Below are 21124 nucleotides of genomic sequence, written 5' to 3'. Positions count from 1 at the left end.
AATGTACTAAAGCTTTTTACATTTACCTCCACCTAGCGGAATTGTCAATTTTTCACTTTTAAGTCCTGCTTTTGGGGAAATCATTCGTCGGCAAATACTTCAAAAACGTACAAAAATAAAAAATAAAGTATTTTATAAGAAACTTGACAAGAAATCAAAGCTTCCTTTGCTTTTTTTCTCACATTTGTTGCAGGCCGTTTCAGTAACACCTCTTTCAGTAGAGGTAGAGGTTATCATGAAAATAGACTTTCCAATCCCACGCTGATATGACTCAACACAGGAGCTTTGTAGCGGGTTTTAGGTAGCTCGGTTATAAGGTGATGGGTCTACCGGTGATACTGAATTGAATGGAACTTTGCGAAAAAGTAGTTCATGTGCGTGCTGTTATTAGTTGTTTTTTATCAGGCGCAGGTGGAGAAGGTGGTTGATTTCGGTGGTGCATTACAATGAAAAAATCTTGAGAAGTAAATGGGGCACAGATTTTCAGGCTTATGATGGATTTCGACACTGTCTGAACCTCTTATTCATTACAAGCTGGAGCTGAGCAGCAGTGCAAAAAGTGAGTTCTTTTTCGAGTTTTACTTTCTATTTTGATATTGATATCAGTCGGTGACACACCAGGGAAATAAGCTAAAATAAGAGCGCTCTATTTATTGCTCCCGCTACTTCACCGTCTCCCATAGGGTCCTGTGTTGAGCTGGTGTCGAGGCTCTAAAAATGACGCCGATTTTTGCACCCTTCTCACGAAAACCGCTCGGACCGCCTGGAAACTAATTGTTCCGCTCTAAAAATTTCATGATCGACGGGAAAATGAATGAGGAAAAGATTGGTCCTGAAATAATTCTGAACTCCCTGTAGAACATATCGAAATATGGCTGCAAACTAGGAGCATGTCAAAATCGACAAAACAATACAAATAAACTTACCGGGATTTTTTTATTTTCCATGCATCTGTGTATGAAATCAGTCGGTTTTTCGGAAAGATCATCTTCTGTTTAATAAATAATTCCACAATTGCAATCGAGAAAAAAAACATTTCCGCTGTGACAGCAGTTTTGGCATTGTGCCAGTAGTGTGGCGTGCGCGGCGCTGCGTGGTCGTCGGGACGGAGTTGTGAGTATTTTCGGTGTTTTAAATGGTTGATGGCCATTTGAACCAGCTTTATATTATTTCCTACAAATTTTTGCATCAAATTATTGCTTTGAAAGACCATTGAAACCCCTTATCTCTTCATGAAACACGATCATATTCATCGTCGACGAAAATGGCGCGGGACTCCATGTGCATTCCGATCGAAATAAATCGTAAATTAAATAATATTCGATGATAAGTATCATATTCTAGTGACACGTTTTCATAAAATAAGGCATAAACTTTGCAAGGAAGTCAACATAGGATAATTGGATTCTTATTTTGCTCACATATCCTTGTAGTAGTCAAATGGCTCAATTGTTAGATAAATGTAAGTATATGTTTTGGCTTGATGTTTGCTGTGAAACCACCCAGCCACTTGCTGGTTGAGTGGTTTTCTGATAATTACCTGATAATCATTTCTCCTTTTCCTGAAAAGAAACTAAAATTCCTTTCAAAGTAATCCCTTTTTAGGAAAGGCGGATTGCTCATTGACATTTCATGTTCTTGTTTTGTTATTGCTGGCAGTATTTTGATACAATAATGCAATATGATTTTTTTTGCAATAAGAAAACCTAAGACAAACTTAGTTAATGCGTCAATCAAACACCCAACAGAAAGATTGTGAGTCCTTGTGACGTGAAGTAGAATATTCCATGAATGTGTTATATAGAATATGCCAAATATTAAATTAATTATTATTTGATACTGATAGCTGAGCATGTGAATTATGCCACAATATAATTACATTTTCTGGTTTTGAAATAGCCAGCAGTATTTTACTTCAACAAATGTAATATACATGGAATACATGTTGTTATGTTATGTTAAAAGTTTAATAACAGCCAATTGAAGGGGCTGTTTCAGCAGATAATGTTTGTACCTTATGCATTACCTTTCTTTTCTGCAGGACCATGCTTCCGCTGGGTGGTCGACATTTGCCTCCTGAAGAAGTTGAGCAACATGAAGACCACCAGATGAGGTGTCTGCAGTTCATGTGGAACTCTGCAGACTACAAGTGTTATGCCAACCACAACCAAAGTGCTGTGATCATGGAGGCATGAACCTCATGACAACACTTCAGATTTGCAGTTGAATCAAAGTGTGATTCAAACCACCTGTGGCATCTCACTCAATGTGTGAACAGTGTGATTATTGTGCAGTGTTCAGCTGCAACTAAGACATTTATTAGTGACTCGTTTTGCAATTAGCCACCAAAAGCATTTTTTGGGCTAGCTGCTGTAATTTGTTGTGCACTGCGCAATAGTGGTAGTGTTTTGTCACTTGTCAAGTTGTCAGTTGTGCATGTTGCATGTTTCTCTTCCCTCGGCCCTCATTATCAGTTAAGTGGTGAATTGGCATCACTCAGTCTCCCCAGATCTCCATTGACTGTCTGTCAACCACCCAACTTGAGATGGTATTTGCTAATAGTGTCAGAAAAGAAGTGATTGTAGACATTTTTAGGGATATGAGCTCCGTTTCATGCGTGTTCCAGTTGTCATTTTGTCACATGTCCCATAGTGTAATAAATGGAAACTGTTGTTCCCTTTTGAAGGTACTCGCGGATGCAGAAAGCGTTGGGCCTAATTATTAAACGCACCCTCCTATCAGCGACGCACGAAATCGACAAATATCATCCTTTCTAGAACAGGAGGAAACGAAAACTTGTGAACATAGCTGTACCTACAACAGTGCATAAGGAATTGAAATTCTGGGAGTTTTTGAAATTCGGAGAAACTCATGTTGTCGACAGGTATGCCCCCTTGCACGTCAAAGACCGCCTAAAAAAACAAACGTCTACAAATGAAGGCAGTATTCGTATGTTCGTTGTAATTGCAGCAGCCTAGCAACATGCATTGCGGCCCGATGGCGAATTACACTCGTGCTCAAAAACTATGCCGGTAACTGCCAATGCACTTAGGTCATAGGTGAGGAGAGGAAGGGTTATGTCATATGTCAACATCATAGAAATGGCTTCATCTGAGCTGTGCCTATTGTACATAATTCAACCAATCTATGCATTTCGTTTCTTGCAATCTACTCATGCCTTCACTCCAGCTTCAGAGTAATCATCCCATATTGTACGTATTGATTTCTATGGCGGTTTGCAATTGCTAGCCGCGTCTCACCTCAGTTTGGTGGCCCCGCATCGGCCCACTCGGCCGCTCTAAAATTGACTTACGGAGGAGGATGGTGGCTTTTATTTTAGCTTCTCCGCTGACTGCGGGGAGCGCCGTCGCCGAGGTAGGAGCAATAATTAGCTTATGTTTGGGACTAATTTCCACGCTTAATTAACATTTTAATGTTATTTTTATTAATTCATGTTAATCTTTGATGCATTCTCTTTCTATTGATACCATCCACCGGTCTGAGAATTACTGCCTTGCTGCGTAAGGGCCGATAAAAGATCACGCTTTTAGGGGTATCTCTTCAACATGGGGCAGGAGCAATAAATAGAGCGCTCTAATTTTAGCTTATTTCCCTGGTATGTCACCAACTGATATAGACCATCATGTTTAACACAACACTTACCATTTACCAATTCCGTGTTTGAGCTGAAGTTTGTTTGTAACTGCACAGCTGAGAATGTGTTCGTGTGACATGTCACAATTTTGTTTTAGAATTGTATTGATTTGAATAATCCAGTGTCCTATTTTTCCCATGGTTATAGCCCAATAATTTGGGCGTACCTACCGCAAATGAAGTGTGCATTGGTGTTCGTTTGACGCTTATTGATAATTGGTATGATTGGTGACTAACTGTCTAGTGAGGCTGTCACATGTAACAATTTCATTGTTGTGTTTTCTTATGATTTATGGTCAGGTACCAGCAGGGTACCAGGGGTCAGGGGATGGCCAGCACCATCTGCGAAAAAGCAGTAGGTACCTATCAAATGATGCACGGTAGTAGTGAAGCAGGTGACACACTTCTTTTTTGCAACCAAGGAGAGGCCCGACTGGAAAAATAAATGTTGTCATAGAGAACTTCAGCATGGTTCGGCAGGTTCACGAACACAATTTTTTGTGACTTGGCACATTTGACGTGGAGCTGAATCGGGTCATCTTCGAGGCGCTCCCTGTGATGCCCCTGCAGTTCGCTGTACTGCACGATGACGTCGGCGGCCCGTCGCACGTGTGTCCGAGCAGTACGGTCCAGCTGTCCCGACATATCGGCGATTCCAAGGAGCCCTTGAACACCTTGGAATCGCACCTTGGCACCTTGAGCGGGTGATGTACGGGTCCTCCCCGGAGGCAGAGACCATAAGGTGCCAGTGCTTTGTGCCAGAGGGCAGCCAGAACCTGCAGACCTGGCCAGCTGGACAGCCTTTGAGCGTCTCGCGTGAGGACGGCCTCTCGTTGGGGTTCAAATCCCGGTACACCTTCACCGTTAGGGCAGATGGTGACTGACGAGAACGTAAATGTGGTGGAAACAGGGCTGCAAGAGCAGGAGCCGATCTGATGTGTTTATACAGAGGAAGGCCTCTACTCTCGTCTGCGAAGGCCCATGTGCATAACTCTGGACGTAGCACTGGCTAAGGGTGGCCCCGAGACCATCGTTAAGTCGCTGAACAGCGTCATGGCCAGCCAGCGCATGGATGGGGGCCAGTCAAACGACACGTTGGTGCACCGCACTACAGTGGACTGCACCCTGCTCTCCGTCGTCGCCGAGCCCGGATGGATCGAGCGCTCTGGGAGCGACACCTCCAGACGACGCGCGCCCATCGTGACATACAGCGACCGCCGCACCTAGTGTCCGCCGATGGTGTCGCGTGTCATCACACGATTATCGCGGGGGATGGGAAGAGTCCCCATACTGGAGTAAGGTAGGCAGGTCTATGGGCACGGGACGGAACGCAAAGCTTTGACAGACTAGACTGCAGACAGCTGCACAAGAGTTCTCCGCACACAAGATGATGTGAAGTTTTAATGCATATCACGCATGGCAGCTACCCACAAACCATATTTTTTATTTGCTGTATGATGTCTACGTTCTCGCTTGTCTTGTAATTAAAGTGTGTATTGTCTTGTAATTAAAGTGTGTATAAGTGCCTTAATTGTTTTCTGCTGTCTTTATACCACTGCATCCGCTCCATTGCTGCTGGTGCAAATATGAGGTGCTGTGAAGTATGAACAGTTTTGCCACATTGTGTGTTTTTAAGCGCAAGATGCGGCATAGCACCGCAAAAAGTATTGGCGCTCAGACCGTTGCGCCGAAATTTCGCCGCAGCGCAACTGTTGAAGACTCCAACGTAGGTAGTAAGCATTTTTCCAGTCGGGACAGGAGAGGCGCTGTAGGTTAGGTTGAGGTTTCAGGTTTTAGGTAGTAGGTTCTAGGTTTTAGGTTGCAGGTTGTAGGCAAGGTTAAGTCAGGTTTGGTAAGGTTCGATTTGGTTTCATTAGAAAGCAGCTCTGGGTATATAACGCCTCTCCTTGGTTGCAAAAAAAAAAAAAAGAATTTGGTGCTATGCCGCGTCAAAACTCCTGCTTTACGACTACCTGATGTTGAACGATTACACGATCTTGAAGCTGCTGTGGACCACATCGGCCAGCAGCGACAGGCATTGGGTCGTGCAGGAGGCGCTCGAGACCTTTTTCGGGGCTCGTGTCGGACAAATCCAGGTTGACGCCGCAGACAAACAAGGGTTCATCGGCCGAGGGCACCGGGATGACCAGTCCACCTTCTTGTCGCCGCCCTCGAAGTGGGCGTTCGCCTTCTCTATGGTCGTGAATACTCATTTGGACTGGACGATGTACTCGGCCCCCGCGTTCGACCACGGAATGTTTTTCGGTTCGGCTTCGTCTCTTTGAAGAGGATGGTCTTGCCATCAGTGACCAATAGTCAGACTGCCCATTTTGGCGTTAGTCTTCCCCATTGAAGCTGCCGCGGGTAGAGCCTCCGCTTGTGCATCATGTAGTCGAGGTTGATGAATGGGTTGATGACGGCCACGACGTCGGCTTCTTTCTCGATGAGAGCCCGCAACACCAGGCAGCCAATGCGGCAGAGTTCTTTGATTATTATGTTCATGGCTAGGCAAGTTTGAGGTTGTCTCCTCAGGTCACCTTCATGGAAGTGATGCTTAGTTTGGCCTGAGGCTCATTAGTCTTCACAGCTCATGACATGGAGCCGAATATCGCCTTTTGAATAGGACTGTCGAAAAACGGAACAGACAGCATATAGCGGCCCTCCGTGGGAAACAAGCTGTTGATATTGGTCGGTACGCTGTGCTTTTCCGTACACATCTGTTTCGTTATTTTATTTTTTTAAGGGCACCAACGCCACAGGTGCTCAGAGCATTGAGTACACATGAATATCGCATGTTGTCGTTCACACTGGTTTTCTGGCGTAGATGGGCGGGGACCACCACGTGCTGGCCGGTCTTCATGTGACCGGTGCGCACTGCGGTGTTGCTAATTAGTAACTAGTAGTAGATTGGTCAGCCCATCAGAGCGGCTGACCAATCTACCACTGACGTCCTGACCAATATGACCAATGTGACGTCTTCTGTGGTGGCGGCGCTTAACGGCGACGTTGACGGTCCTGCCATATGCATTTCTCCGGCAGTAACTTGGGAAACAATAACAACAGCCTCTTAGGACGCTACCTCCCATGGGGGTGGGGTGATGGTAGAGAGTCTATATTTGCTGTTTTCATTAATGCATCGTCACAGCCAGCCAGTGGCGTCGGGCCTTTCTTCAGTGTGACACGCTGTCTACTGCGACGTGAGCCAATCCATATGTCTCTGGAAATGTGTTCGCTGTTCAGCTCCTATTGCCTGTGGAGTCTAGCGAACGATTTGCTCCATATCTAGAGAATGCCCTTTGTCGTCCGAGCAATATGGATGCCATATGGGGACTCGGTCCTATTGATACGAATCCCTCATCACTTGCCTTTCTGCTTCCCATCTACCTACTGCGTATTAGGGGATATCCTCCGTCGGTAGCTGCCTGTGTCAGCCCAATCAATGCGGCCAGTGCGTTCGGTCGGTCGGCGCAGAGTCCCATAGCAAGTATCGAGTCGCTACTCGCCAATAACACCCGCGGGAACATGAGCATTGAGCATGACTCCCTCACAGACCCGCCGTCTGGCTTCATCGGACGGGAATCGTCTGAGTTTTACGTCATTGCGAAGCCGTTAAAATTCTGTGAGCGACTTCACTCCGTATGATCCGACACTGGCGGATCCAGCCACCTGGAGCAGCTAAAATCGGCTGAATGCTTTGTCATGGGCGTCTGTCACTGTCATCGGGTCTAGAAGAGGAGGATATGACCCCATTCCGCACTCCCCCCCCCCCCCCCTCGAGCCGAGAGCTGTCTCCGCGAGTCCTGGACGATCGTGATTCTCCGGAACGGCCTCGGAAGCACGGCCGTAGTGCGACTCGAGCCGTTCGTCCTTATGTGATGGCATGATCAATCGGTGACGTACAGTGCTCTCGAGATATTTTGGGCCACATCGGTGACAAGTATACCTACCCGCTCCCCCGCCCCGCCAGCTGCTGGGACGCCAGCTCCGGAGCAGCTGCTGGGGCCGGCCAGGCGCGGCCGGCCGGACGGCGACACGTCCCATGTGCACTGAGCAACACGCTGGTGTTGGCCAACGTACTACGCGCCACATTCCTGCTGTCCAGTGGTGACGTCATGGGCCCCGGTGACGTCACTGCTCGGCTGTCGGGCCGTGGCGTGCTCGGCTGAGAGCGCCGGGACCGGTCCCCGGTGGGTTACGTGCTACGGTCCAGTGGGTTCGTATCCGCTCCACATCACCCATCCGATGCTCACTGGCAGATTCGGGACTATGATCAAAATAACCTCGAGCGATACTGGTGAACAGGCCACAGAACTGCCGCATATTATTGTTTCATCATGGTTCTCTCTTGTATTCAGTACGATCGTGGACGAAAATCTTGTCAGCTGGGGTCTTGTGGGCATGGATTGGTGGAGTGCTGTAAAATCTGAAGTTTGTAGCTTTTGGTTCGTCACTGACCTCTTTCATCGTCGTATTCTCACCCACCACGCCAGCCTCCGGATTCATAGCAATCATAGCATCAAGGGTAAGGCCCTCCTTGTGAACATTGTGTCCTCTTCACAAGAACATCGCTTTGTGCACTTGGCGCACAAATCTTATCTGACAATTATTTGATATCATGATGGTGTGACGGTGACTTGTAGCTTTGGCCACTGCTCTCGACCAGCGCGTTTTATGGCTCGCACTCTAAGCGGATTGTGCGGCACAAGGAAATGTGAAGGTGTTCTGGCTTCAGCAGTACATTATTTCTCAGGGCACACATACAGTTTCCTGGAATGGTCGAACGAGAGGCGTGAACTTGGCTCATTTTGATGTGTATCGCTGTTATTTGATCAGCGCAGTTATTTGAGTTGATCATATCCCCAGTGCACCGCTCCCAGCACATTTCTTCTGCTGAGCTTTATCTGACGGGACATGCACTCATAGAGAGCGTAATTAATATTATTAGATTCCGAAACAAGACCAGCCGTGGGTTAGATAACACCCGAATTGCGTGTCGAAACTGTCGCCTGGCCTCGTCAGGCCATTGGGTCATTGTGTCACGCTCTTGGAGTAGAACACAAGGAGCGTAGCGATAGCAGCCCAGTCATATCAAACACTCTACTTCCTACACATGTGTTCAGGGTGGGAGTGTTACGTAATACGTATGTTATGCCCATGTTTAGAGGCACGTGTGTAGCTAGGCAGTCAGACCGTGTGGCTGCTTTTCATGGAGTTATTTCTGGCTGATATCTACATGAGTGATGCATGAAAGCTTTTGCCAATTATAGCTTTTCTCATGGTGACTGACTGTGACGTTTGCCTTCATCCCTACGTCTTCTTTTAGATTTTCATCGTTGCTTGCACAGACCAGTCCGAGATCCGATGTGGTCAGTGCTGTGGTGTATTTTTGGCTGCGTCTGAGGCGGGGCACCCGATTCTGGACACTGAACAGTGCGTTGGTGGCGTGTGCTGCGGTGAATTGTTTATAAACTGCGCCGGTTTGTAGTCGGCTGTTGGTCTGTGGTGGGAGCCGCGGCCTGGCGGTAAGGACGGTGGGCGGGCCGCTCCGCCTTTGCTGTCCTTGGCGCGCTGCGTGGCTCCGCACTGCCGCTGGCGCACGCTGCGTGTCGGCTGCCAAGGTCGCCGCGCCGCACAGCGACTGACGAACGGTCGGCGGAGCCGCACAGCGACTGCCGAACGGTCGGCGGGACTGCGCGCGGCAGCGGCGGCGGTAGTGCGAGTACAGCCTGTTGGTGAGGGCGGGGCGGCGGTATGCTCTGCGCCGCCGGCGGAAGGGCGGGAAGGAGGTGCCTATCAGGCTTACCTCTCCGCTGTTAGTTTGCTCTGAGGCCGAACTGGGCCATCTCCAGCTCCCAGGTCATTACGGGGTCGACCTGGGTCGCTTCCGTGCTCCCAGTCTCTTTTGGGTTTTCTGGACTCAGTTCACAGCTCCCAGCCTGCTCTGGGCCCGGCTGAACTCAGTTCACTCCTGGCTCTGGCTGCTCCCAGTTCGCTCTGGCCCGGCTGGGTTCAGTTCGCAGCTCCCAGTTCGCTCTGGGCCCGGCTGAACTCAGTTCGCCCTGTGCCGGGCTGCCCCCAGTTCGCAGCTCCCAGCTCACTCGGGCGGCGTTTATCGGTGGGGCGCGGCCGGCCCCGATAAGGGCCCGTGTGTGGGCCGCTCCCGGCCGACCGAGCTCGGCCTCGGCGCTGACAACAACGCTGTCAGTGGCAGACCTGTGCCATGTGCCAAAAGCCCTGACCGACTGGGGATCCTGGGCCGACGAGCTGGGATGTGGGTTTATTTCGAGCACTGAGCCCAGTCTTACCAATGCCCTGAATAAAGAAGAACTGTGGCTACATAGTTATGAGACTGCTGATCCGCTATATATTTACATGCATGCTTATCGGTTCTGCTTTTCTGTGATGGTTAACATCCTACATGCCCTGTCTCTTATCCTAACTTACATATTGGTGAAATACGATGCGAAATTATGCGTGGTAATCGGTAGGATTGCATCAGACGAACTCTGGCACCTTGTATACAATTCGGCAGTGTGGCACCCGGGGGTGCGTGGTGCGCAGGACCGCCGCTGCCGCCGCCGCAGGGCCGCGGGTGCAGCGCTGCGTGCGTCAGCCGCCGGCCTGGCCTTGGTCGGCAGCGGCGCCTCCATCTGTGGATCTTGGCCGGTGCGGCGGCAGCGGCGGCACCGACCGCTGGCTGTCATAGGACGAGCCCTTTGTCCTGGAATGTGGATGGTCACCCGGCCGGCTCCGGGATCATGGGGGCCTGTGGGCCCCTGCTGGGGTGACCGTCTCCGCGTGCACTCCGACCTTTGATGGTCTGGAGAGGCGCCAGTGACCCGACGTGACCCGCCTGATCACCGTCCCCGCTTAGTGCATCGGTGAGCACTACACCGTGCACCTGTCCTCTACCGTACCGCCTGCCGCGGTCCTCCCGGTTTGTTGGCCGCGCTGTGGACTTTGGACGGGGATCGACTCGGCGCGGGCCGCCGCCGGCGCTCCCGTGCTCCGGGTGCTGCTGCACCGCGCCGCCAGTCGCCGCTCGCGCAGCGCTGGGGTAGGACCGTTGGCGCCGGCCGGGTGCCCAGTGAGAGCACGTGCGGACGGCGCGGGACCGCCGGGCTGTGAGGGTTGGAGTTAATCCGCGGGGTGAGGCGCAGTGTGTTGTGTGGCGCCGTTGGCGGCTGAGCACCGACGCGCCGCCGCCTGTTGACGTTGGCCCGTTTGGTTATCTGTGGCTGGCCCCTCCGACGACGACGACGCTGCTGCTGCTCTCTGTTCACTGGTGAGGCCCGCTGAGGGGGATAGCCGACCGAGTCAACCCCTGTTCCTGGCTCTACGAGTATGTCGGAGCAATCACCTGTCCCTCGGCCTCTCCCCTATTCAACTCCCTGTGTCATGTTTCGTCCAATCCTCTGACCCCGCTTTCATTCCTAAGGTGTCTCGGCCTGTCCCCTGTCCCACACGCTGCTCGGCCTCTGCTCCGCCCCTTTGACATTCCTTGCCCCGCCCACTTCTTCGTTTCGGTGCCGTGGCACCCCGCCCCCTGCTTCAACTCAGAGTCATCCCCCGTGTTCCAGTCTCCCCGACCACCTGTTTTAACATTGCTCTCACGTAGAGCTGTAACCACTCGCCCGGAGCCCCATCCTCTCTCACTGCGCTGTAATGGCTCCATCCGCCGCGGGTCTCAATAACTCATGTTCCGCTATACAGTACGACTCCGACCAAGGCACCGGTTTCCAAACATGGTTGCATGTCGACATCAGATACCACCGCCGGCCAGTGCAGTGGCCCGTCGCTGCGTAGGCTGCCCCGGGCGGCAGCACCGGCCAGCCGCTGCGCAATGCTCATGAATGACGCCAACCGGCCGCGCATTTCATCACGAACCACTACCAAGGTCGCGGGCCGCGCGCCGCCCCTGCCGGCCTGTCGCGAGCGGTACGGCCCCCCTGACGTCACAGTTGCCGGCGACACCCGCCAGAGGGGCCTGCTGAGCCGGCGGTGCCGCGTGCGTCTGTGAGTGTGTCGGCCAGACGATGTGTGTTCGTTTGTTGAATGATGCTGTGTGTCCATTTGTGAGTGTGTTGCTATGTGTTGTTGTGTAGCCTGCGGAGACTAACGATGTGTCAATAGTGTATCATTATGTGTAGCTGTGACGCCGTATGGCTGTGTGTAGACTGAGAGACTGCCTTGTGCTCGTGCGTAGCCTGTGGAATCGGACAATGTGTGTTGTTGTGTATGTATGATTGTGGTGCCTTGTGTCCGTTTGTAGACTGCCGTGTGCTCGTGTGTGTACTGCCCTGGCGCCTTGTGCCCCTGCGTTGACTGTCGTGTGCTTTTGTGTGTGTTCTGCCCTGACTGACGCCGTGTGTTTCCGTGTCCCGGCAGATGCTGCAGTCGATGGGTCTGTTCGGAGAGGTGCTGGCGCCGCGGCCCGTGCGGCCGCCGGTGCCGGCGCGCGGCTCCGCCAAGGAGTCCATCCACTCGGGACACTTCATGGTGTCCAACTTCCTGCGCGAGGAGGAGGAGCTCGAGGAGCGCCTGAACGCGCCCATCCTCGATGACGCCAACTCGGGCGACGAGAGCGTCTCGGGCGAGGTGGTGAAGCAGGACTCGCCCAACTCGGTGCACATCGACAGCTCGCTCACCAAGCTCTTCAACACGCTGACGATCGCCTACAGCGAGCAGATCTCCAACCCGCGCTGGAACTCGTTCCGCGGCATGAAGCTCAACATGAAGGACAAGATCCGGCTCAATAATGTCATCTGGCGCTGCTGGCACATTCAGTTTGTGAAGAAGCAGAACCGCGGCGTCTGTCACTTCGCCTCGTCAGCGGAGGGCGAGCAGCACAAGCCAGTGGCCGTTGTGCTCGAGGGCAAGTACTGGAAGCGCAAGACGGAGGCGGTGACTGCAGAGTACAAAAAGTGGCGCATCTTCAACAAGAACCGCGTGGAGCGGCAGCAGGCGCTGGCGCAGGGCCGCAGCATGATGCCGCCGGCCGACTGGTCGTTCTCGCCGGCCGGCTCGCTAGACACAGGCCCCGACGGCATGGACCTGACCGACTTCTCCGACGGCCTGATGGACATGCTGATGCAGCAGCCGTACACCTTCCCTAACCCGCGCGAGATCCGCGTCGGCGTGGCCGACTTCATCCAGCCGAGTCTGGTGCAGCTGCAGCCGAGTCTCAGCGACCTGGACATCATGGACACGCTGGAGCCGCTGCAGGAGTGGCTCTCCAGCCGACTGCCGACCGTGGACGAGGAGCCCACTGAGCCGCCGCTGCCGGCCGTGCACACACCGCCGCCGCCCGAGCCGACCGTGCAGCCCATGCTGGTGGAACCCATCCTGCTGGAGCAGCCGCCGCCGCCGCCGCCGGCGCCGCCCACGAAGCCGCCGCTGCAGCTGGAGTCGCCGCCGGCCACACTCAGCTGCTATGCGTCTTCAGTGATGGTGAACTCGGCGCCTCTGGCAGCGGACGCGGTGTTCACGCCTCCGCCGCCGCCGCCCCAGCCGCCGCCACCGGCGCCGGCTCGTACTCGCTCGCTATCCTCCCGTCCTCTGGCCGCCCGCCCGGTCGACAAGCCCGTGACCACGCTGGCGGCGCCGGTGCGCCAGCCGCGTCACCAGCAGCCGCGCCGCAACTCACTGACGGAGATTCAGCGGGCGCGCGCTGCCGGCGCCATGGAACGCTCCATCAGCGACTCATCAAGCGTTGCTCGCGCGCGTGGCCTGCTTAGTCTCGGCGCGGAGTCGTCAGGCGGCGGCGGCCAGCCGGTCACCATGCTCACCCAGCTCCTAACACCGAGCCGTACCGGCCAGATTAACCAGGGCGCGCTGGCCTCCATCGCCGCCTCGGCCTCACCCTCAGTCACCATGGCCATGGCGCCGCCCGTGTCGGTGGCCCGATCCGTGTCTCTGACGGCGCCCGTCTCAATGACTCGGTCAGGGGCCATGGCGGCGCCCGCCTCCCTGGCTCGCTCGCTGTCCATGTCGTCGCCAGTCTCCATGTCGATGTCGGCTCCGGGATCGGTGGCCATGTCGGCGCCCTCGCCGCGGCTCCAGTCGCCGGCCGGATCCGTGGGCTCGTTCTCGCTACCGTCTCCGCCGGCTCCTGTGCCGTCCCCGCCAGAGCCAGGCACCGGCCGCGGCGTCTACAAGGAGCACAGACGTGCCTGCCACATCAACGCGGAACAGAAGCGACGCGGCAACATCAAGAGTGGATTTGACGTGCTCTACAGCCTGGTACCGTCACTGCGGAACAATAGCAGTGCCAAGGTCAGCAAGGCCGCGATGCTGCACCAGGGAGCCGAGTACATCAGTGAGCTGAAGACGGAGCGCTCTCGACTACAGGTTAGTCATGCTGCGGGGGCGGGGCGGAGTGTTGGGATACCGGCCGGGTGCAGGTTGGTCAGGCCGCGGGGCGGGGCGGAGGGCTGGGACGCAGCCGGCTGCAGCCCGGCACTGTGTTTGTTGAGAGAGGAGATGGAGGGTTTGGCAGACTGTGTCACCGTTGGCGTACTATCAGACTTGAGCCGAGGACGGATTGGTGGGCGTGGCACGGCCACCGCCGGAAGGGGATAGGGGAGGGGCACAGACTGCCCGGCCTGTGACCAGCTGTGCTGTGCTGACTGGGCCAGCGGAGTCCGTCTGAGCTGGTCACGGCTGACGCGCGGGCGGCTCAGGTGTACACCGGCTATCGCGGGCCGGTGGGCGTGCGGACAGACGGCTTAGCGGTCATCCGATACTGGCGAGCCCCCCGTGCGTCACCATTACAATGCATCGTGTTCAAGGCCAAACCGCTGCCGCCGCCGCTGCTGCGCCGCGCGCTCAAACGGCGGCCGAAACACAGACGCAGGCCATCTGTGTGGTGTTCGATCGGAGGATATTCTCGGAAAACATGTATTCGTGTTAAACACATTTATGGTCTGGGCTGGTTTTCCCATCTGTCAGCTGCGCGCATTCCCTGACAGATAGGTCCACAGTTGGTATATTCGTCCCACACCACTCATTGCGTAACCCGGCCCCTGGTGGTTGCCATCAGGAGACTGGGGCGGAGCTCCGCCGTCTACCCCGGGGAGACGCTGTTTGATGTATGGGACGCTCCCTCGGGCCAGCTGTGGGGGCGGATCGTCATCGAAAACATCAGCTGACTGCTGAGAATCGTACTGCCGGCTGGGAGCCCACTCTTACAGAGCTACGGTATTTTTCACGCATTCTTTTCAGAAGTAGATGTTCAAAGATCAAGGCGTATGTGCTAGGGATATCCAATAAATCTGACAAAAACTACAGATGTTGGAATCGCGGAAAGTATTGTGATTGCAAGTTTTAATAGGTGTTTTACGCAGATTATGTCATGGGTTTCATTCTCGACCGTACCTTAAATAAAAATTATTTTATTCATCGTATTTGATGGCAACATGTCATAGTTTCGTGATCTTAAAAGGCTAAAAGATCTATTAGATCTTAAAAGGCTGTAGATCGTCCTATTTTCAGGCGGGCTGTCGTCCACTGACCAGCACCGCTCTCTGTAGTCTGAACTCGGGTACCAAGGTGCCGGTGACCACATTGACATTGTGCTTCCACATCGGTGCACTGATTGTGGTTCACTGAGCATATGCATGGTTCTGTGTAACGCATGTCGTGTAGTGGGCTGAATAGACTTCGAGCTCCACTGGGGCTCCACTTGCTGTATCGAGACTTTGCTGTATCGAGATAGAATCTCTTCACGGCTGATGGCAGGGCTAATGCTCCGGGAGACGTATGCAATATGCATTGTACACTTGTACAGCGACTCCGGCTGAATATAGTTGATGGCGCTGGTCACTGATTTTGAGAGGCTGAATGATGTGTCTCTGATGCCTGTTGCCCACCTATTTATGTTTGTTTGCTGTTGCCTATGGCAGTACGTCTGTGACCTGTGACTGCCTCCTCGTCTCTAACTTTCTCTCTGCTGTCAACAGACGGAGGCGGACGAGCTAAAGCAGGAGATTGAGCGGCTCAACCAGCAGATCAACAACTGCCAGGCGATGCTGCCGGCCACGGGAGCGCCGGTGAGTCAGACTGCTGGTGATCCAGCTGCCCGTCCGTTGCCACCTGCTCGGTCCTACCCTCTCCGTCCGTGTGCTGTGCTCGCCACTATCGCGGGGTATGTAAATGTTTGTCGCTGCGGCCCGGCCACGGGGCACGCTGACTTGGAATCGCCGACCGTTCGGCCGCTGTGGTGACGTGACTGTCCAGAGGTTATCCCGGCCGGCAACTGACCACGTGGTGCCGAGCAGTGCCGAGCATTGCGAGCAGCCGCCAAAGGGCCTGGACTGGGCCGGAGTGCGGGCCTCTGTGACCGGTCGGCTGTGGTGGGTGGTGGGACCGCGGCGGTGGGTTCGATGGGACCGCTCTGCCGTGTTGTAGCGAGGCCGGTGCTGCGGCTGGTCGGCCGGCCGCCCCAGCCCAGTTGTCCGTGGGAGCGCTGCAGTCCGCCGCAGCTGTGGGCTCCCACCGACCTCTGTACGGTCGGAATAGGCTCGGGTCGGCCCCCCACCCTGCGCACGTGCTTCCGGCGTGCTCAACGATAGAGTGCGCTCAGGTTCATTTGTAAACAATAACTGTGTCAAGGCTTTATGGTCCTGTAAAGCGACCAATTGTTCGAGACGAGGTTACCAGAAGTTTCCGTGATCTAAGGAAGTCAAACCAGCATCTCAGGTTGTCTGAACACTGACCTATTTGGTATAAGTGTGAATCGATTTGGTGGTATCAGCTGACTTGGCCTCAGTTTTGGGCGGACCGATAGCCCTGGCTGATACCCTGACCATGCTATCGAAAAATCTGTGTATTTTCGTATCAAATTACGTGTTTGATTTTCCCCAGATTTCTGAAAATGAATCACCGCTAAATGGATAGTTTTTTTAGCGAACTTAATACTGAATGTTATTTTCATCTTTGAGCAGTGATGTCTGGTTGGATATCTACCCATGTTCTTATAAGATGACGCATTCCTGTATTCTGACACTGACCGCACTGCCTTCGACAGGTGACGCGTGCCAAACAGAGCAAAACGCAGGAGATGTTCGACAACTACATCCGCGAGCGGACGCTGCAGAACTGGCGCTTCTTCGTCTTCTCGAAGCTGCTGCCGCCGCTGCTGGAGAGCTACAGCACCTCGGTAAGCACGTCCAACGTGGACGAGCTGTGCCGCACGGTTCTGGCTTGGCAGGAGCAGAGCTGCGGCCTGGTGCAGTTCCGCCGGCGCGCCACCACCGCGCTCTGCGACCTCTCCAAGACCACCAGCATCCTGAGCGAACCGTCCCGACTGCCCATGGAGGCCGTGAACGCGGTGACGCGGCTGCGCCGGCCGACGGCCGAGGACGCTCAGTCGCCGCCCGGGGACGTCCTCTGACCGCAGGCTCTCGCTGGGACTCGGAGGAGGGACGCGCCGCCCCCGGAGCCGGGGAGGACCGAGTGAGACCGTGCCGGTGGCGTGGACTGCAGTGTCGTGTCGGTGTGAGTGCTGAGTGAGCTGAAATGCGCGGCGCCCGTGTGTTTTTAGACGGGGAGCTGCGTCGTCGGGCGGTGGTGAGAGCGCTGCACAGCGGCTGTCGGAGGGACTGGCGCCGACGCCGCCGCGAAGACAGTATTCAAGTACAACCAGCCGGATATTTGTTATCGTGCCATCGCGTTAGTGTTGAGTGTGGGTCGGCGGGCCGGCGCCGGCCGCCGGCTGGCGCTGTTGGTGCACTCCTCTCGGCTCTCAGCGTCTGCCCGGGAGCGGGCTGGTCCCGCCCGGGCGGCTCGGACGGCTCCGGCCGCCGCTCGGCCGGGTGACGGTGACTGGCAGCCGCCGCGGATCCCGCCGGGTGTGTCCTTCACGGAGTGGCGGGCAGGCCGACCGACCGCGCACAGCACCGAGGGACTCTCCGCCGGACCGGGCGGGCAGACACTCACCACCCGACAGGTCGGCCTGCCCACTGCCGCCCGCGCGCCTAGATCTTTTTTCGCTATCCCTCTTTATCTCTGGCTTTCTCCTTTTGCATGCGCCATTGTATTGTGCAATATGTCGGCTCGAGCAGGGCAGCCCGCGGGCCGGAGTGGCCGCAGGGTAGCACTGCCCTGGCCCAGAGGCCTGCAACCCAGACATGGGACGGCCCTCTTGTCTAGAGAATATATTTTACGAATAATGTCACTCGAGTGTGCGAGGGCAGGCCCGCGGTGCTCGGAGTAGCTTGGCGGTATGACAAACCCGGTTAGGGGCTAGTGCTGGAACACGGGATATACACTACTAGAATGCCTGCAATCCCTGCTCTCTTGCAGTGTTTCGGTGAAAACTGCAGTGTTCTCGTGGTCTTTTCTCATCCTATTTTGACTGCCTTCACTGGGCATGGTTTGGTCCATTTTCTTCCACGCCGCTAGCCATGTGATGTATCAGCTCTCGGCTCGAGCGGGATCCTTTGGCGGCCAGTGCCGGGCGAAGGCAGAAGAGAAGGCGGGAGACACCGGCACTGCGCTGGCTGTGAGGCACGGTGGTGGCCGATAGGACGGGCCGACGCGCCGCTGAGCCCGGCAGCGTTGACACCTGACGCTCATCCCTATGACGTCACAGTGGCGTCAGCGGGCTGCTCCTGGCTCCGCGCCGCCCTCCGCCCCGGCACAGGTGTCGGCGGTCGCGCGGAGCCCGCTCAATCATTGCCGGGGCTGCAGCCTCCGGCGCCGTCAATACGGTCGGACCGACCGGTAGCCGACGCCTCGTCAGCATATTATCCCCGTGCGTCCTCTCATGAACGGGTGTTGCCATGGCTACAGCTGAGCTGGGCTGTTACGTAACCGTGCCAATAGTCATCGGTTACATAACGGGAGTGCCACGGGCTCATGACGTCACCCGTAAATAGCTGGTCCGCCGCCAGTCGGGGACGGCGGAGGACGGAATGGGAGCGGTGGCGTGACCTCGACAGGAGCGGCGCGATCCGAACTGAGGTGCGATCCTCTCCCTGTCAGCTGGTAAAATGTCCTGGAGGCGGTCGGATAAGGTGGAAATTTCCAGTCATGTTCTCACTTCCGATGTTATAGTGGTGTGCTGTCGAGTAACGGCACGGCCTCCAAAGGTGCCCTGACTCCATTGTTTGTCGGGCAGCGTGTCTTCCCTTGTCGATCGGTGGCCCGCCCCAACCTACACTTCCTGTGACCGCTGTTTGGACTCTGGGCACCTGTGTGCCTTCCTGATTAGATTACCCCCTCCCCTTCCCCACACACACCGACACGGAATGGTTCGTCGGCCGCTGTTCATCATTCGTTTCCCAGCTGTCACTGCAGCCAGGATGTTGCACTGCGATTTACACAACGCTGAGGGCGTCCGAACCACCGACTGAGACCGTCCCCATCCCGGACCGGCGTCTCTTCCTCTGAACTTAGGTCGCATATATCAAGGCTATATAAACCGCATACATCACCGGACTGGGTGCGTCTCTTTCCGCCGGACTGGGGACTGAGAGCGCCCCTTCCACCGGACTGAGAGATCTCTATCTTCGGACGAGGGCACACTGGACTGAAAGCTGAGTACAATCATGGAGGACTGAGGGCATTCCTTATCCTACCAATAGACTGAGGGCGTCCCTTCCACCGCGCCGGTCCGCTGGCGCACTTCGGCGTGCGCACACTCGAACGCGGGGTTCGGCACATCCTCGACCACGAGGTCGGTCGCAAGGGCATATAGCGAATAACGATGCAGCTGGCCGTGTAAATATTTACACAGGCGGCACGCACAGGCGTCGGCCGGCGTCTTCCAAATACGGAGAGCGTCTGCGACGAGTCGCCGGGAACTCAAGGACAGGGCGGAACGCAGGGAGACGGCGGATAGGTCGGGACAGAGGACGGAAGGCAGAGACTCGGCGATGGGGAAGGAAGCCGGGAGTCGGTGGATCGATCAGAACGGAGGACATTGGACAGAAGGCATGGGTGGTGGACAGGACACCGCAGTGTTGGACCTAACACAGGACATAGGATAGAACGCAGGGCTGCGGTGCATAAGGGAGAACGGAGGGCCGCGGTAGGTAGGGCATAACACAGTGCCCCGGTGGATAAGAAGAGCACGGGCCGTAGGGAACTAGCAGATATGCGGATGATAGTGAGTTTGTGCAGCGGATAGGATCTGCCGGTCCTTGAGTGGCCGTGCCCCTCAGCCACTGAGTGGGCCGTTATCGAGTCACAGGCGGTCGGGTGATATGATATAACGCCGGTGATGCAACAGGCAATCGGCCGTCAACTCCTTGTTTTACCTAGGTACCCCTCTGTGTGAACGAAAGCCAACCAGCGCAGCATTGCTGACCGAATTGAATTGCATTCCAAGCACGATAAGTTGATTAGATTAGCTTATTAGCTTACGCGGATTAGATGCATAGTGCATACTTAAAGAACGCAAAGAAACTCATTCTAAAAAAACATCTATTTATTGTTACCCATCCGCCGATACGTTATCGCTATGACGTTCGCGGACATGCTTCTTCACACGGATTTCCCGGTGTGCTGTGTATACCACTGGTTGACCTCAGATAGGAGCCACGACCACTGTTTGACCTCAGATAGGGGCTGTACGACCTGTCAATGTGGGTATCCGGGTGACCTGAGTGTCCACAGGCACAGACTCACAGTAAGACCCGAGTGTCCACGGTAGGGTGCGTCCAGGGGTCAGTGGGTCAGTTTGACTCGTGGGTCAGGGCATCGTAACACCCCCGGCGCTGGATTAGTGAGACTGATGGGTCAGTGCTCAGTGGATGCGACCATAGCTGCGCAGCCGTGTCTGGTAGTCTGTATGTTCGTCCAGTGGTCTGGTCTGTTCTGTTCCGTGGGTCTGTGTGACCGTCCAGTGGTCTGTAGTTACCCAGCGTGTCCGTATGCCTGTCCGGTGGTCTTGATGTCTGTACGGTGGTCTTTTTTTCAGCTCAGTGGTCTTGGTCTGTATGTCCGCCCAATTAATTCACCGTCTAAATATCAGTTTCCTGGGTCTATTTGTTCGCCCAGTTAATCTACCATCTAAATGTCAGTTTACTGGGTCTGTAAGTCCGCTCGGCGGTCTGGCCGGCGCGCGGCGCGGTCACTCGACGGGTGCGTGACGCGCCGGGCCCGTCCGCCGGCCGCCGCCGGGCCTGTGTGTGTCGTGTGGGGGGCTGTGGCCGGTCGGCCCCGCTGCAGAGGTAAACAGAACGGCCGGCGCGCGCGCCGACTCAGCCGAACCGCGCGGCGCTGTCACCACGGCGCTGTCACGTGACCTGGAGAAAACCCGCCGGACTGATCTGGAGAAAACCTAGTGCTGGACTGACCTGTAATCTCACTGACCTGAAAAAAACGCCGGACTGACCTGCACAGACCCGGGCAGACCAGCGGGACTGACCTAGAGCCGCACTGACCTGGTCCAACAGGCAACACGCCGTAATGACCTAGACAGTAAGACAGGCTCAGGAGACCCATTTGACGGACCTGGAGCAGC

General features: G+C 55.1%; 1 protein-coding gene across 2 annotated transcripts; it reads left to right on the top strand.

Moving 5' to 3' along the window:
* Positions 1–315: 315 nt before the first annotated feature.
* Positions 316–17827, top strand: LOC122383666 (carbohydrate-responsive element-binding protein-like). Of its 2 annotated transcripts, none has more exons than XM_043370332.1 (4): positions 316–559; positions 12043–14004; positions 15615–15704; positions 16682–17827. In XM_043370332.1, the coding sequence occupies exons 2-4, from the start codon at positions 12043–12045 to the stop codon at positions 17045–17047; spliced, it is 2418 nt and encodes an 805-aa protein (XP_043226267.1). In that variant the 5' UTR covers positions 316–559; the 3' UTR covers positions 17048–17827. The 2 variants fall into 2 exon arrangements, with proteins under 2 accessions (XP_043226267.1, XP_043226268.1); XM_043370333.1 differs by lacking the exon at positions 316–559 and adding an exon at positions 10693–10939.
* The last annotated feature ends 3297 nt before the right edge of the window (positions 17828–21124 follow it).

This window comes from Amphibalanus amphitrite, unplaced genomic scaffold (assembly GCF_019059575.1).
Source record: "Amphibalanus amphitrite isolate SeventyFive unplaced genomic scaffold, NRLGWU_Aamphi_draft 000169F_arrow, whole genome shotgun sequence".
Taxonomy (NCBI): Eukaryota; Metazoa; Arthropoda; class Thecostraca; order Balanomorpha; family Balanidae; genus Amphibalanus; species Amphibalanus amphitrite.
The sequence above is the reverse complement of the archived record's forward strand: the minus strand, read 5'-3'. Positions and strand labels throughout refer to the sequence as shown.